The sequence below is a fragment of the Antechinus flavipes genome, chromosome 4 (assembly GCF_016432865.1).
Source record: "Antechinus flavipes isolate AdamAnt ecotype Samford, QLD, Australia chromosome 4, AdamAnt_v2, whole genome shotgun sequence".
Lineage (NCBI taxonomy): Eukaryota > Metazoa > Chordata > Mammalia > Dasyuromorphia > Dasyuridae > Antechinus > Antechinus flavipes.
Genome location: NC_067401.1, coordinates 475,715,898 through 475,732,357, shown reverse-complemented (window position 1 = coordinate 475,732,357; position 16,460 = coordinate 475,715,898). Strand labels below are relative to the sequence as shown.

General features: G+C 42.6%; 1 protein-coding gene across 2 annotated transcripts in view; it reads right to left on the bottom strand.

The window, feature by feature from the left end:
• Positions 1-16,460, bottom strand: part of FAF1 (Fas associated factor 1) — a 402,722-nt gene that overhangs the window by 48,042 nt on the left and 338,220 nt on the right. For both annotated transcript variants that reach the window (XM_051999721.1, XM_051999722.1), the window contains exon 15: positions 14,783-14,871. In XM_051999721.1, the coding sequence (XP_051855681.1) occupies positions 14,783-14,871 (89 nt within the window). The remainder of the gene's footprint in view (positions 1-14,782; positions 14,872-16,460) is intronic.

Sequence of the window (16,460 nt, the reverse complement as noted above, 5' to 3'; positions counted from 1 at the left end):
AGAAATGAATAGAATGAGGACACTGTAGACAGCAACATCAAGAAGAAATTCACTGAATTGTACATTATTTGTCAATAGGATTAAATCTACTATATGGAAATACAGTGGTGCTGTTGAGAGAAATAGAGAATTTAGAAAGGAGTAATTCAGTTTGGGCTATGCTGACTGAGATACGTCTATGCGGCATCAACTGAAAATGACCACCAGGCATCGGTCAGGAACGTGACGTGGGACTCGGGAGTCTGGGCCTAGCTATGCACATCTGGGAGTCCACCAAAGACTTTTCATTTGTCTTCACAAAAATTTATCTTAATGTCAGAGTCAGTGAATGTCTTTTGGAATCTTGGCTTTGTTATCCAGTGATCCCTCCCACTTCTCTGTACTTATATAATTTGGATAAGCAGCCAATCAGGCTTTATTCCAAGCTGCTGATTACAGACCTATCAGTACTTGTGTCCCTCCACTAAACACTTTATTTCCCAAGGACTCCTTTCTTCCTCCTACTAGCAACCACATTATAACAGTGACGCATGGGCTACTTCTATATCACACATCTCTTCTAGCACCTATAGCTTCCTCTCACCCTTTTAAGACTGTGGAGCTGACCCAAGTATGCTCATGAGAACACAGAAGTAGCGAAGTGTTGTTTATATAATGTGTCCCAGGTACCACTGCTGGGCACTGGGGAGATGGGGAGGGTGTTAAAGCGAGAAATACACATTGTATTGGAGAAAACAATTTACATATAGAAATAGAACTTAACTGGAAATCAGGAAGGGTCTTGTTTAGGAGATAATACTTGAAGTGAGCCTTGGAGGAAGGTAAAGACAGAGTGCATAGAGGCTGAAGGTTAGGCTATGGAAAAGCGATGTTATGGGCCAGAACTCTGAACTTGAAACAAAGAATTCTTACAAGGTACTAAGTCAGTGGAATTGATAGAGACCATAGTTCTCTAATTTAGCACGGTTCAGTATGACTGATTTAGTCTTACAAGGAGATGTTATGGGCCAGAATTTGAAACAAGGTACTAAGTGGAACTGAGAAGACAATGGTTAAGTCTAGTTTAGCATCGATTTAATCCTACACCAAATAATGGTTTCCTCGTGATATAATGATTGGTTTGTACTCAGTGTGGAGCATATAAGCTAGAAACCTCAGCCAGGGAGACTGAGAGATTCAGAGACAAGCAGATAGAAGGCTGGAACACAAGCCCTTGGACTCAGACAGATTCATCCCATCTCCCACCACCTTGGGGGCAGGCTCTCCTCCTTCGCTTCCCCACTGAAACCAAGACTCCGAAAGGCCTCTGGAAAAGTAGCCGAGCCCCGAGTGAAGGAGACAGGGCTTTGAAAGAGATAATAAAGGATTTGGACTTTAACCCTTGGCTGCACTTGTGGTGATTACTCGAACTGAAACGAAGGCTGCTCCAGAGACCCCAAGGAAACCGAAACAGAGAACATTATATTTTAGAAAGAACACTATAATACGCTATGTGTAAGGGGAAGCAAGTTGACCAGTTGGTGGAATGTAGAGTATGGGAAGGGGAGTAATGAGTGATCTGCCTGAAAAGAAAAGCTGGAGTCAGAATGAGAAGAGCTTTTAAGCCATTTTTTTGGACATTTATATCAAATAAAAGGGGTTTGCATTTTATCCTAAAGGCAAGGAGCAGCCACTGGAGATCACTGAGCAGAGGTTAATCTGATCAGACCCATGTGTTAGGAAAATCACTTTGGCAGCTACATGTGTGGAGGATGGTACATCCCACTTCTTACGAAGTGGGAGAGGCAAGAGTTAGGAGACTGGGATGCTAAATGAAGGGCCCCAAGAGTGTAGTCTACACTGTGTAGGAGTCTACACTGCTGGAGTGTAGACTGGGGATTGATGGAAGAGGGACCAAGAAGGTTAAAATGGACAAGACTTGGCAAATAAAGTGAAGCTAAATGATGGTAGAAGAGGATGATTCCATGTTACAAACTGGAGTGAATGTTTAGGTGAAATACCTAAACAGAAAGAGGATATTAATGAAGAGAAGTGGTTTGGAGAGGATGAGGTGCCTCGGGGACATTCCACCGGAAATGGCAGGGCTGAGAGGGACAAGGCTGGCTATGTAAACCTGCAAGTCATCGCATGAGAATATAAAGTTGGAGAGATTACTGAGAGAGAAGGATCTGTTATTAGAAGGTAGATCATAGACGATAGCTGAGCAAAGGACTGAGAAACTGCAGCCAGATGGGCAGGAAACCAGGAGAAGAGAGCCCGCAGGAGGCAGTGGTCAGCAGTGCTGAGAGCCAGAGACAGCAAGCTGAGGGATGGCTACTAAGAGATGACCAACAACTCTGGAGGGGGCAGTTTCCATTAAGTGAAGAGGTCAAAGATGCAGCTGTGTCTGTGACACAGAGTTGCCATCAACCAAGTATTTCCTTGTTGTCTCTACCCTTCCCTTTGGGCAAAGCATTAAGGCCCCCCCCAGACACACAACATGGGGGAACATGAGCTGGCCACATAAATAAGACTGCAAGTTGTGCTGCAGCCCTCCTCTCAAGCCCTCCGCTTCAGGATGACAGCAGGTTAGTCTGTACCAAAACCAGCCCAGAGGTGCTGGCCCTCCCCTTTCACCTGCGCCCCTGGGAGGAGAGCTGCTGTCTTCCTGGACCTTGTACTGCTGATTTTGCCAACACCGCAAAATCCAATTTAAGGCCATTATGGACTTAAGACAAATGGAAAATGAGTTTTTACCTTCCAAGTTGCTTCTATGAAACATAAAAATCTCAAGTCTAATGGACGCCAAATGATTTCTGGAGGACACAAGAGCTTTTCCTGAAGGGGATGTTTTCTCTGGGGAAACACCTGCATATGAGGGCTTCATGTAGCATTTCAGGCATGTACACTTCCTGCTTGTAGGTGTGAAGGATTTGCTTAAAGGACTCTTCCTTTCCAACATTCTTTAGGGGCCTGTCATGTTTCTGACACTCAGAACAACTCAGGAACCACTTGAGGGGAATTTAGAACAAGTGGAAGGTTTTAATTTGTATATGGGAAAAAAAAAAACCGTTCAGGCAGTTACTTTGAGAGCCACCGCTCAGGAAGAAAATACAATGGCAAGCTGCATTAGCCCCAAAGCCAGCCAGCTGATATTGCATAACGAGAAAAATAAACAGCCTTTGTTAGACTCTCCAGTTAGTGAAAACAAGGCCTGGACAAGTTGGCCCAGCTGGGACACGGCAAATAAGTTTACAGTAATAAAATATGACAGACAAAGTTGAAAAAGAATGCACGGCTGGGAAGGCGCTAGGTGCCCCACCCAGCTGAAGCTTGTCAGAAAGTGTTACTGTAATCCATGGAGAAGGCCCCACCTCAGGCTAGAGAGGGGGAAGGTGCTGCTGGAGGGAGCAGGTGGGCCCAGGCTGCTGCCAGTGGCTAATCAGGCATCTCAGGAGTGTCATCTGTGACAATTTAGCCGCCATTCTCGGATGAAAGGGTCGGTCGGCACGCTGTGACCATGACCCCTTCTCCGGCCCCTTCCCCCCCAATGACCACTCCCCTCAAGTGGGGCATCCAGACCTATAACCGCGATCTGTTCAGTCTGGTGATGTGAATCAATGTTATTGATTCACACCAATGATGTGAATCAGTGTTATTGTTCTATCTTATAGCCCTTTTAGAAGGTAAACTCCAAGAAGGAAGCCCAGATCTCTGGACACAGGAAGCACTAAACGTTCCTTTAATGACAATCTTTCTGTGAGGTTGTAGTTCTGAAGGCCAATTGCACCGATCCTTACTATTCAAAGTCCTATTCAAATAACCCTCCTGAAGGAAGTCTTCCTTGCTCAGTCCAGCCCCAAACTTCTTCCTTTCACTGGACAAAGTTTGAGATGCTTCTCATGTGCTTGGGACCATTTCCAAAACTGCCACCAGAGTCCTCTAAGAACAGAGGCCGCAGAAAATCTTTGCTAGCACACACAAGCACTGAATGGATGTGAGTTGAGTTGAACGACTCAAGCGAGCTAGCATAGGTGAAAGGGAGGGCAGGAATCAGGGGCTCTGCCTCTCCATCCTGCTCTTCTGTCTCCTCTCTTGATCATCCAGTTCAAGTCACTTTTCCAGGCTTCAGCCCATACATCTGTTACAAAGAAGGGAGGAGGAAGCCGGACTAAGCGATTCCTCTCTGGAGCTTCTCTGGCTTGGAAGAGGGTACTGTAGGAAGGAGTGTGTGCACTGGGTAGGGAGAGCTACGTGACCTGGGCACAGGTACAGAGGACATCCCATTCCCAGCCTTATTTCCACAACAAGCTGAAGAATTGAAAATGGAGCTCTGTAGAGTGGGGCCGATGGCCACAGACAGAGACCAAAGGACTAGACTAGAACATGATGGGTCAGGCTGTGATTAAGGCCTTGATGCATGAAGCGGGCGTGGTATAGGAGACTGCAGAGCAGGGAAAGCTCCCATGGGCTAGTCCAGCCAAGGGCTCCTAACCTCCGAGAGGGGTACATTTCCATAGTGAGTGACCTTTGCCAAACACAGCTGGTCTGGTCTTCAGGGGACAGGAGATATACCTCCTCCCTCGAGACCTCCTTAGCACAAAGGGGCTGAACAGAATTCAGACCCTGCTGGCAAAGGATCCACACCCCAGGGCCGTCTCTGTGCCAAGAGGAGACATCTGATCCTTAGGTCTCTTTTGGACCTAAAGGTAGAGCGATCATCTTATGTGCACACATGCATATTTCTTCTCTCTCCAAATAAGCAGGAAAGTTTTGGGGGCAGGGGTCACTTGGCACAGAACCAGATGTCTAGTGCAGTACCCGACACTTGGTAGGTCCTTAATGGTTGTTGCTATTGCTATTGACTATATATGGCATATATAATGACTAAGGAGCTACTGGAGGTGCCCAAAGGAAGGCCTCTTCAACCCTAGCTGTCAGCAGTGTTGTGGGGCAAAGCCATCCCAGGCAGGATTGGGGCTCTGAGGTACCTGACAGCTGAGAGCTGGAGGAGCTGCCATATTACACAGTCCCATCACTGAAGTTCATCAGGCACTGAGTCAACCTGCAAAAGTGGGGGACGTGAAAGTGGGTGGGACATACAGAACACTGTATCTGGTGTCAGAGGCCTCCTCTGTATGGTCTCAGGCCCATCATTTCAGCCCTTTGGGCCTTAGTTATTCCACCTAAAAAATGAAAAGGTTGGGGATGATTACTCAGCCAAGGGACTGAGCACTCTGGTCTTGCTAGTTCTAAGTTCTATGACATTGTGACCTTGGAGATTCTGGGCAATGAGGAAAGAGAAAGCTGAATTCTCAAGAGGCCAATTCCATTCTCTGTGAGTTACTCTGGCCAACACCACCTTCCCAACTCCAATGTCCTTTTTATCTTCAGCAGATTTCAATTATGAAAAATGCACCTTTTGTTTCTGTCACATTTATTCAAGTTCTCCTTCTATCCAAAGGGAAAAGACTTTTTAAAAGCACTGTTCACCACGAAAGTTCTTTCTTTTTGTTATTTGCAGGAAGTATACCTCATATTTAAGAAGAGAAAGAGAAAGGACAAAAAAGAAGATTCCTTTGAAATGTCGACCTTTTTAAACAAAGACGTATGGCTGGGTTTGGGAAGAGAAAGGTCTTTTCAACTTCTCTTTGTGTGGTCTGGGACGACTTATTCTTGTTATTAAGAAAACAGTAACAAAATCCAGGCTCTAGGCCCTATTTGCCATTGTAAGAGACCGCAAGAAGCTGCCTATGGCTATATCAAGACAAAAGACAACGGGGAAAGAAGAAAGAAAAGGGGAAAAAAGATGAGAGATCTAAAAAGGAGGCAACAAAGAAGGTTTAGAAACAAAGATACACACAGACTATATAGGAGATTACAAAGATGAGAGCTTCCAGATGTGGCAGTTGGGAAAAGGGCCCTTTCCACACTGCTGGCATCTCTCTAACTGGGCCTAGAAGAGAGACCTGGTGAGTTTGGTGGGTATAATTCCACTCAATTAGACAAACACTGATTACATTTTGTCTGTGCGGGGAGGCAATGAGACTTAACGAGACATCCAAGGTCATGAAGTTTAGTAGGAGTAGGTAACTACTGACAACTAACATGATCTGAGAGATCACTAGAGAAATGCAAACAAGAGATTTAGTGAGAATTCCAGGAAGGAAAGCAATGGTTAGGGAAGGCTTTGGGGAGTGGCTGGCTGTTGAGTATGAGTAATATTTATTGATCTAAATTCACCAGGTGACGAGGTGGGGAAGGATGCTTTAGCCATAAGGGACAGCAAAGGGACATAGGCAAGTGAACGGTGACCATGTTTTTGAGATGATGAGCCTTGCAGATTTCCTTTTCATGCAAGGAAGTCCCCAAATGATTATAATTCAGAGAAAGATGTTCCCTGCCCTAAAGGGCTAAGAAGCCACTTGATGACTGCCAAATCTCCTTCAAAAGTTTCATTTTCTGGAAGGCTGTCAGTGTCAGTGAGATGGAATATGCTGCTTTCCTAGGTAAGCCATGCCATGCAAAGACAGCTTGAATCACTAGGACGCATTGAGTATGAATCTGAATTTCTGCAGCTTTCGCCTATCCTTCCAACTTCTTCCCTCTTGGATAAATAAGAATATGTCCAGCCCGACTCCCTTGCTGGCTGTACTCAAGTAATTGAAGAGCTGTTATGTCCCTCTTGAGCCTTCCCCTTCTCCAGACTAAACATGTCCAATTCCTTCAATCCATCTTTTTGAGCCCTTCCTTATCCTGGTCAATATTCTCATCATATTCATCAATATTTTTTGTAAAATGTGGTACCTAGTACAATACAATAGGGGTAGTTTAAAAAAGAGTTCAGTGAGGCTTTGTACATATTTATACATATATATGCCATTTCCCTTAACAGAATCAAAGCTCCAAGGATAGAGACTGTTTCAATTTTGTTTTTGTATCTCCAGAGTGTGCACAGTAAGCAAATATTATCACCTTAGTCTTCAACTTGATAACTCCCATGCAGCTGAAGATTGTGTTAGTTTAGATTAGCTGCTAAATCATGCCACAGATTCATACTGAGCTTATTATAATCTAGCAAACCCTTACATCTTTTGGAGGGGTTGCTATGCAGTCACCCCCCCACCCCGACCTTATACTTGAGAAACCGATCTTTAGAACCCAAGAATAAGACTTTATATCTGTCTCTTTAAATCTCATCTTGGACTTGATCCAACATTTGAGCCTTTCAAAATAAGGTTCAAGACTTTGTCATTCACCATCTTCATAGGAAAGTTGTTTCTGCCAAAGACCTTGATGCTACCGACTGATTTGACATCAAAAATGGGCAGTTTTCACAATGGCAATGACTTTAAAGAAGGTAAGAAGCATTACTAGGTATTTTGAGACTTCTGTTCTGACCTGCGAATGGAAGCCGTGGAGAGTAGGCACTGACTGGCCTTTCGACTTGAATCTTCAGTTTAGAAGAGTGCCTCATATACACTCAGCACTTCATAAATGCTTTTACCTTCAATGGTTGAACATGATGGTTATCTATCCCAGCTTTATGCCTTTTGCAGATCTGATGCAGACAATGTCTCCAAAGAGCAGGGAGGGGAATTGGGACCTGTGATTTCAATGACGCAGGGGACGTCTGGATGAGAAGCTCCCTCTTTCCAAGCAGACTGGCCTGGACTCGGTATTTCACAATAGCATCTTAGGGTCTGAATCCTTAAAGGGAGAAGTGACTTGGCAGGAGTGTCAGAGGTGGACCTTCCTGCTTCCAGGGTTTATGCCAATCACTGATAACAATGTTAATTTAAGCTAAATGAAATGAAACATAGACAAGAAAGAAGGTGTTCCACTTGAGACTTCCTTCTAAGGTGAGAGAAGCATCTCTCATTCAGACATTCTGTATCTGATCAATCAATTCAAAATCTTGTTAGCTGTACTACAGTTTTACTTATACGTTAGTATATTTTGTATAAGAAATCACAGCAGATGCTTCCCTAAAATCTAGGTAAATTAAAATATTCTTGGGCTTGACCAGATTAGTAAATTTGTCCAAAAAAAAAAAAAAAAAGAAAATTAGGTTGACCTGGCATGTCCTATTCCAGTAGACTGGTTCTTTGGGGTCAAAATTGCTTTTGACACTACTCTTTTAATAATATGTTTAAGAATTTTTTCAAGAGTTAAAATCAAGTTAATTGACCAACAGTTTACAAACTCTGTGTTCTTGCCTTTTTAAAAATCGGGATGTCCTCTAATCTGGCAGTATCACTCTTTTTTTTATATGACTAATTTTTAATTTGACTTTTATATATATATATATTAATATGACTAATTATGTCGATTATTTTCCTAATAATCTTGAAATAATTAATTTCCTAATAATTTTCTTGAATCCATGGAATAAATCCCAATTGATCATAATTAATAATTTCTTAGATAAACATTAGTTTGTTGGATAGGATTGTCTTGAAATTTTTTGAGATGTTCATTAGTCAATTATAAATGACACGGCCCTACAGTTTTCTTTCTGTGTTTTATTTTATCTGGTTCAGATATTAGACTATAGTCTATACAAATTTTATACAGACAAAAAATAATTTGTAAAGTAGGGGTAGTAAGTATTCTTAAAAAGTTTGATAGAACTTTCCTGAAAATTCACCATGACCAGGAGGCTGCTCCTGTTCCCTTGCCCCTTAATAGTTTCTTTATAATTAGATCTATTTCCTTTTCTGAGATTGAGTTAAGATTATCTGATAGATAGGTCTTCTGATAGCTTGAGTTGTTTTTCATATTTTTGAAGACATTACTCTGTTTCTCGTTTTTGCTGACCGAGGCTCAGACAATTACTTTCACCAATTGTTTTAGTATCCTAGAATGCAGTTCAGTCTACAGCAGTGACTCAACAAAGGCAGCTAATATCTCCTTACTAACTTATCTAGGACGTCCCCTTTCGCTCTAAAGATCATTCATTTTTCTTGGCAAAGAACAGAGAAGCAAATTAGGAGTAGATCTGTTTTGACTTCCTTCTGTCCTCCATTAGCTTTTAAAAAATTTTTCTTCTATAATCATCCCCAGCAAAAGGTCTCTGAGATTTAGCTTGAGAAGACCTCCAGGCAGAAAAAAATTGGTTTTGATTTGGGGTTCTGACTCTTATTAATTGTGCATACCTGGGCAAGTCCATTAAGTTCTCATGAGTTTTGGTTTCTTCATTTGTAAAATGGAGATACTTTCTTATATATCTTCCAGGACTGTCACAAGGAAAAGAGTCTGTCACTCAGCCAGCATTTATTAAGTTCCTATTGATTGCCAGGTCCTGTGGCAAGTATTGAGATGTGTAAATCTGAAAGAACCACACAAATAAAAGCTGTGGTGGTGATAGTAGTAACGAGGACAGTTTTCATTGGAGCCAGCCCATGTTCTTTGGCCCAGCCTGGTCGGAAAGTTTTCCTACGTGAACCCTAAATCTGCCTCCCCACAACTTCCTTCCTCAGCTATTAGCTTTATCTTCTAGGAAAAGACAAAGCGGCAGCAGCAGAAGAATCAGGTTTGTTACGTGTCGTTGGCAAATGTGAGGAATCTACCATCTGGGCCTTGATCCAGGCCATCAATATAAAGTGTTACATAAGCCAGAGCCCAGCAAGGCCCTGGAGGAATCAGCCTCCTGCCTTTAGCAATTGTTCTGAGGAAGGGTCTGGGGATCTAATGGGTTCTGGATCTAGTAAATACTCTCCCCAGATTCTCCTTACCCACTAGTTTAGCATCATCTGATCACCTGAGGAGATGACCTGATGGCTCTTGAGGAAGCCACGCCAACTTTTGGTAACAATCCTTTCCCTTTCTAGATGCTTAGTAAATGTGTCTCTAATGATCCATCTTAGAATTTTACTAGGAACCAAAGTCAACATTACTGTTCTCTTTTTGTGAAAACTGGGTCTCTGTCCTCCACAGCTGTGCTACTACTTTCTATTTCTGGCGACCTTTCAAATGTTGCTCACGGGGCTCAGCAAACACACTGGGCAGTTCTTTCACCATCAGAGGATTTACTTCGTCTGGACCGAGGGCCTGGGATCCATCAGGAGCAGCAGCTGTGACGTCCTGCCACTAGGGTAGGTCCCATAGCTTCTTCGCACTGGCATCTTCCCCCTGGCATCTTCCCCAGTGGCAAGCACAAGGGCCTCCCCTGTGGCCAACACTGCAGACATCTGCTGCACGAACGAATGGCACGGATCGGGTGGCCGGAAGCCAGGCCCTTGGGCTTGAATACTGTTTCTGACACTGACGTAGTTCTCTGACCACGGAGAAGTTACCTGACCTTTCAGCTCCAATTGCCCCTTTGTGAAACAGATGATAATACTGATTCTATTTACCCTATAATGCTGTTAAAGAGGAAATATTTTATATGATGTGATAATTAAATGTACAAAGAAGTGTATAAGTCAGAGATTTGGGAGTTCCTTCTAATGATGCTGATCACAGTCTACAAATGCTTCTCCATTCTATGGGACTCTCCTCCGTATCTTCTCCCCAACCCAGGGTTGGACAAACACTGTAGAATATCCATCTAAATGCATGCTGAAATCAAAACAAGAGAAATTCTTTGTCCATTTGTGGTCTTTTTAGTGTTTGAGGCTAAACTCCCTTGGGTGATTACGACTCTCTTTTAGGAAGCTCTGTGATGTCTCTTGGCTGGATGCAATCAATGCAATGTCATCCAGAAGCAGGAGCTGCTAGAAAACACCAGGGTCACGGGAAATCCTCCCTCCAATCAGACTCTGTGCTGAATCTCCTCCATCACAATGGTGACAAATACATTGGATAGGCATATACCTACCTCTTGGATGTTTCACCTGATATTTATTATCAGAGATTGTTGAATAGTATTTGGAATTACTGTTTAATGTGAAATAATACATAAATATGAATTATCCTAACAATAACAACAATAAATCTAAGAGAAGAAATCAAAGTCATGGGAGAGCAGGATGAGGTAAATATCACTGTTACTGACTTATGCCAAAGATGCATTGCATTCAGTGAGCTTATAATCAATAAGCATTTATCAAGCACTTTCCATGTACAAGCCACTGGACTAAATCTTGTGAAGATACAATGGCCAAAAATGTGGAAAATCCAACACAAACACAGACCCGGAACCGAAAAATCCAATTGTCCCTGCCCTCAAGAAGCCCACATTATAATGCAGGAGAAGATATATAAATAACTAGTTCTGTACAGAGTAGATGGCAAGTATTCTGAGAAGGGCTAGGGTTCCTTGTAGCTAACGGATGAGGAAGGCATTCTGCAGGAGGAGGGATTGGGGCTGAATCTTGAAAGAAGCTGTCAAGATTAGAGCTGAGAACAGTATAGTCATGGGGAATGGTCAGTACAAAAGCAAGGCAACAAGGCAAGACAACTAGTACTTATTTAAAAACTTATTATGTGCCAGGGACACAAGTATAAGCATATAGGGAATTGAGCTTTTATTGTTTTATCTACTGGCACAATAGTCAATAGTACATTCAAATTTAAAAAAAAATATTAAAAATTAAGATAGCAACTTTTCCCAAGACCACATCTACCTGAACCCATTGGAATGGAAGAGAAGACCAAGATGATAACAGTGGAAAAAGACAGCCTTTAGAGGGCTGGTGGGAATTCCTGATGTTCTCCAGCTAGCATCCTCACTTCCCCAAGAGAGAGATGGAGGGCCAGAGCAAGAAAACCCTTTACCCCATAACAGACTCCAGGGTGACTCCAGAAATCAACTTCTCACCCTAGTAGAGGATCTTTCTCCTCAGCTCCATCACACTTCTATCAACCTCTGAAGAAGCCTTGGGCAATGTGGGTAAATTGGGAAGAGCTCTAGTGAGCCCCAGGAGTAAAATCTTGCATAGATCCTTCTCATGCATGGACCTGCACTGCTGAGTACATGGGGGCACTGATCTCAATATGATATCCTCGATTAAGGTTATAATATAAAATTCAAGTTAATTTAAAGAAAGTGGGCCTCCAAGCAGTCTTCCTTAGATATGTCTTATCTGACCATAACTGAATCACAAGCTTATTATAATTTTCTTTCAAAAAATGACCTAGGGAAATTCACAATTGCCAATGGAAGTCTTTCTTGTCTTATATTCAGCTGATACTTGAGCTTTAAGATCTAGAGAGTATTCTTGCTCAGCACAATGTCTGGAACACAGCAAGTGCTTAATAAATGTTCACTGAATGATTCATATGCAAACCAATTCTCTGAACTTAAGAGCTTCCTTTAGGTCTTTCACTTGTGACCTGCACGATAACTTTCCAGAAGACACTTTCAAAGCAAATAGGAATCCTAACATCTCGACGCCAAAATGCAATCAAAAATTCAATTATATTGGGCCTTGGATTTTTCCCATAACCCTCATATTAAAATTTGTGCTCAGCATTAAAGGAATTAGAGTCAATTTCTTTACCGATGAGTTCTGGGGAACACAAATTACGAAGAAAGAGTGAACTGGGAAATCCCCATGCAAATAATGTGCATTCATATTCTCATACAACATAATCAGTAAATCTGGCACTAACGAGACACCCAATCGACGTGGCTGAGGAGCGAGCTTTGTGCATTACTGTCAATCAATGTCTCTAGACCAGGATAAAGGTAATCTGGGAAGGCAACACACCTATTATTACAAATTCCTAACTAAGAACAGTGCTTCATTACTTTAAAATGTCACTGTCAGTTGACAGAGTAACAGATAAACATCTTTCTACTATGTGCCTGACTGCCTCCATCACTGCATGACGGAAACACTGCCTTGTTTATTATGAACCTAAGTAACTCTCCATGCTGGCTGCAGAGCTCCGCTCAGCTCTTGGAGATGGCCGTCTGGGACTCCTTCCCTCGGAATTCTGGCCAGGAGGCACAAATGACCTTGTCAGGCTCCCGTTCCTTCACAGCCAGATGAAGACAATAGCCCTGGTGCTCCCGACCTCCTCATGGTGCCAGCAGGAAAGGGCTACAAATGCCATGCAAGGGTGGGGGGGGAGGGTTTCCATTTAATGTTCTTAGACAGCTGATGACTCAGTAGATAAATGGAATGCTGTGTTTGGACTCAGATGAGACCTCTGATAATCTCTTAGCTGTGTGGCTTTGGGCAAACCAAAGAAAAGAAACCTCAGTTTCCTCAACTGTTAAATGAAGATCATAATAGCAGCACCTACCCTCCTCGCCTGCTGAGGAGTTCAAATGAGGTTATATTTGTAAAGAACGTAGCTCAGTGCCTGGCACATAGCAAATGCTCAATAAATTCTTGTTCCTTCTTTCCTTTCCTCTTCCCATAAACTTCCACCGTCCACATTCAACTGGATTCATTCAAGAATCCCAAAATCATTTATTGAACACTTCCTCTATCCTGAGAGGCTGTGAAGTGAAAGAATGGAGCTGGTCTCAAAACCAAAAAGACCGCCATCACACCTTGGCTGGGTGACCCTGCTCAAGTCACTGAACTTAGGGAGTGTGGGTAAATTGTCAAGAAGGTGAAGACCTGCATTGGCAGAAGGGTTTCCTTTCCTGGGAGTTTCCTCTACAGTGAAACCATGGGTCTCATGTCCTTCCTTGTCCCTTGACTGTGCAAGAGCCCAGCATTTTTTAGACTTGTAGAACCTCAAGAAAGGACCCCAGAGCTCTCCACATTCAAATCGCTCCATCAGAAAGTCATCAAACATGAATGAATCGCTTCCCTGGAAATGATTCCCTTTACAGCAGGGAATAATGTGTCTTGCAGACAATAACGGGCAGTCTTCTCCTTCCACAGTAACTCATTTGACTGAGGGAAGACTCTGGGCTGAAGCTCTGCCTTATACTGAATAGGAGTCTACCTCCTATTACCTTCCTGGTTCTGCCACTGGGGCCGAGAAGCACAAGGCAAACTTCTTTTTCCCCCAACAGGCCTGGAGGTGTTTGAAGCCAGGATCAAGTCCTCTCTAAGTCTTTTCTTCTTCAGACTAAATATGTGACTTTTTTGTTTTTAGGGAAATTTTAAAGGTTATGTTGCAATTTCTTACAACTTTCTATAACATGATAACAACATAATGGTTAATAAACATACCCACTGTTTGGTGGGAAGATCGCTGGGCTAGAAGGCAGGATACCTGGTTTCAGGCCTCGCTCCATTGTGAACTTGTTGTGTGACTAGGGTTAATAAGTCTTTATGAGCCTGAGTTTCTTGACCTGTGAACTAGAAGTTCTACCACATGAATTCTTGGTGTGATGAATTCCTCTGGGTAGTTGTGACAGAAAAATGAGATCCTGTAGTTGAACTTGCTTTTTTGTAAGTCACTAATGTGAGATGTTATTAATATTATCCTGATAACAAAAAAGCTTTAGCCAGAGTAATTTTTTAGCCTTACCCCTCCAGGGAACTCTGCATTATTAAGAACACTTGCACATCCTTAGGAGTTAGATGGCTTTAGAATTCAGGAGATCTACTGATTCATTCAACAAACACTAATCAGGTGCCTCTATTCAGACATGTAAGAGGGTCTCCAAAATGTGTCTGATCACAATATCCCTATTTCTGCAAAGGGAAAGGAAGACCTGGGAAACAGCCACATGATGAAAATCAGTGTGGCCAAAAGGATCTAGCTGCTTGGGGTAATCTCAGAAAGCAAGCTCTCCAGGTCACTCTTTCCATAACCAGCTAAGAGGAAAACTCCATTAAGAATCCTGTGCTCTGCCAGTACTGACATAGGAGAGCCCGGGTGATTTGGGCAGCCATTATCGCTATCCATCCATCATGCCAAGGCCATCTGTGACCTCTGCCCTTACCTCATCCTTTATGTCTTCCTGCTGTTGGGCCATGAAGATCTCCACTGCAGCCATCAGCCTCATCATGAGCTCGTCCACTGTTGTGTTACCTAGCAACACAAGATTGCCGAACTTCACATTATTAAAGTTATTAAAAAATGGAAAGCAATTCTTGAATTAATCAGGAAGGAATAACTAGTGTGGGGAAAAATTACAGATTAGAATGCTTAATATCTCATTAAAATATTTTAATTTGTCTTTTCATTGAGAAGTTTGACAGGCTCAACTAGGAAGTGATGATGGGTAACATCGACAGTTGAAATTCAAGAATTTATATTTGATTGTCAGTGATGTTCTGTCCATTAAAGTTCTGTAACAGATGTTTGAGAATTAAGGGCCAAAATTTGTTTCCCCCAAGCCATCAGCGCAGTTAGTTACTTAAAGAAGCTAAGGAATACACTATCCTTATTTTGGACATGTTTTTGTTTCAGTATTCTGGGCCCTCAGAATGTCAGGATAGGGTTGGGAGCATGTCTCAGAACCTGGAAGAGGGAAAGGAATCTTACTTAGGCACCAGTCAGTCCAAGCTTCTCATTTAGCAATTTCACTTTAAGGATCTGCAATTTTATTGGTGGAGAACTCTATCCATCAATACATGCTGCAACCTATTCCATACATCAGGAAGTTCCAGATTCAGATCTTGCCTGGACACTGACTTGCTGTGTGACCAGGGCCAAATCATTTCCATTCTCTCAGCTTCAGTTTCCGTCTCTATAAAATGAGAGGACTTAAGAAGCCCCAGCTAATGGGACTCTATTGTCCAAAGATGAGGAACGAATTGCATGGCGAGTGTTAAAGGTGCCATCTGCACCCAGGCTGTCTTGTTCCAAGTCTAGCACACTATCTAGTAAGTCTGTCTGTCTACCTCAATTTCAGAGGAGAGAATAGCATGACAAAGCAGGAAAGTCAGTAGTGGATCCCGATTCCCTAGGGTCGAAACCCAGTGAGAGCTCTATGTCACAAATCCTGCTCAAAGAGCAACAGCCCCCAAAGGGATAATTAAAAAATAAAAGCAAAACCAAATACAAACCTTTGTGGCTTCTTTCATTTATGGACAATGGGAATAATTCAATGTCTCAAAGAACCGCTGTACTAATGGCTAAGAAATGGAGTGATCTGATTTTTTGAACTGATCAAGTTATTGATCTGACATATGTCCCAAGCCCTGAGACCCACAAGATCCCATCAGAACTGAGAGAAATCCGCCTATAAAAAACGGGTCACCTGCCCCCAAAGTTTCTAGAAGAAACAGAATTATGCCCTAGCCCCTCTAACGAATAACAAAAATTGCTGAAATACAGTTTTATACAACTGTATTAGATTCTGAAAAGGTTTGCAAGGTGTTTTCACACTCAACATGTCCAAAACAGAACTCATTCTCTCTGCTCTTCCAAATGTCTCTCTTAACCGTGGAGGACAACATCATCCTCCCAGTCACCTAAGCCAGGATCTCAATGACTTCCCCGACTCCTCATTCTCACTCACCTCATATATCACATCTGCTGTTGTCATTTCTACCTTCCTATCTCTGTTTTACTCACATAGCCCCCAGTCTAGTTCAGGCCCTCATCACCTGTTGACTGGACTCTCCAATTCTCTCCAATTCATCTTTCGCTCAGTTTTCAAAAGTGATTTTCTA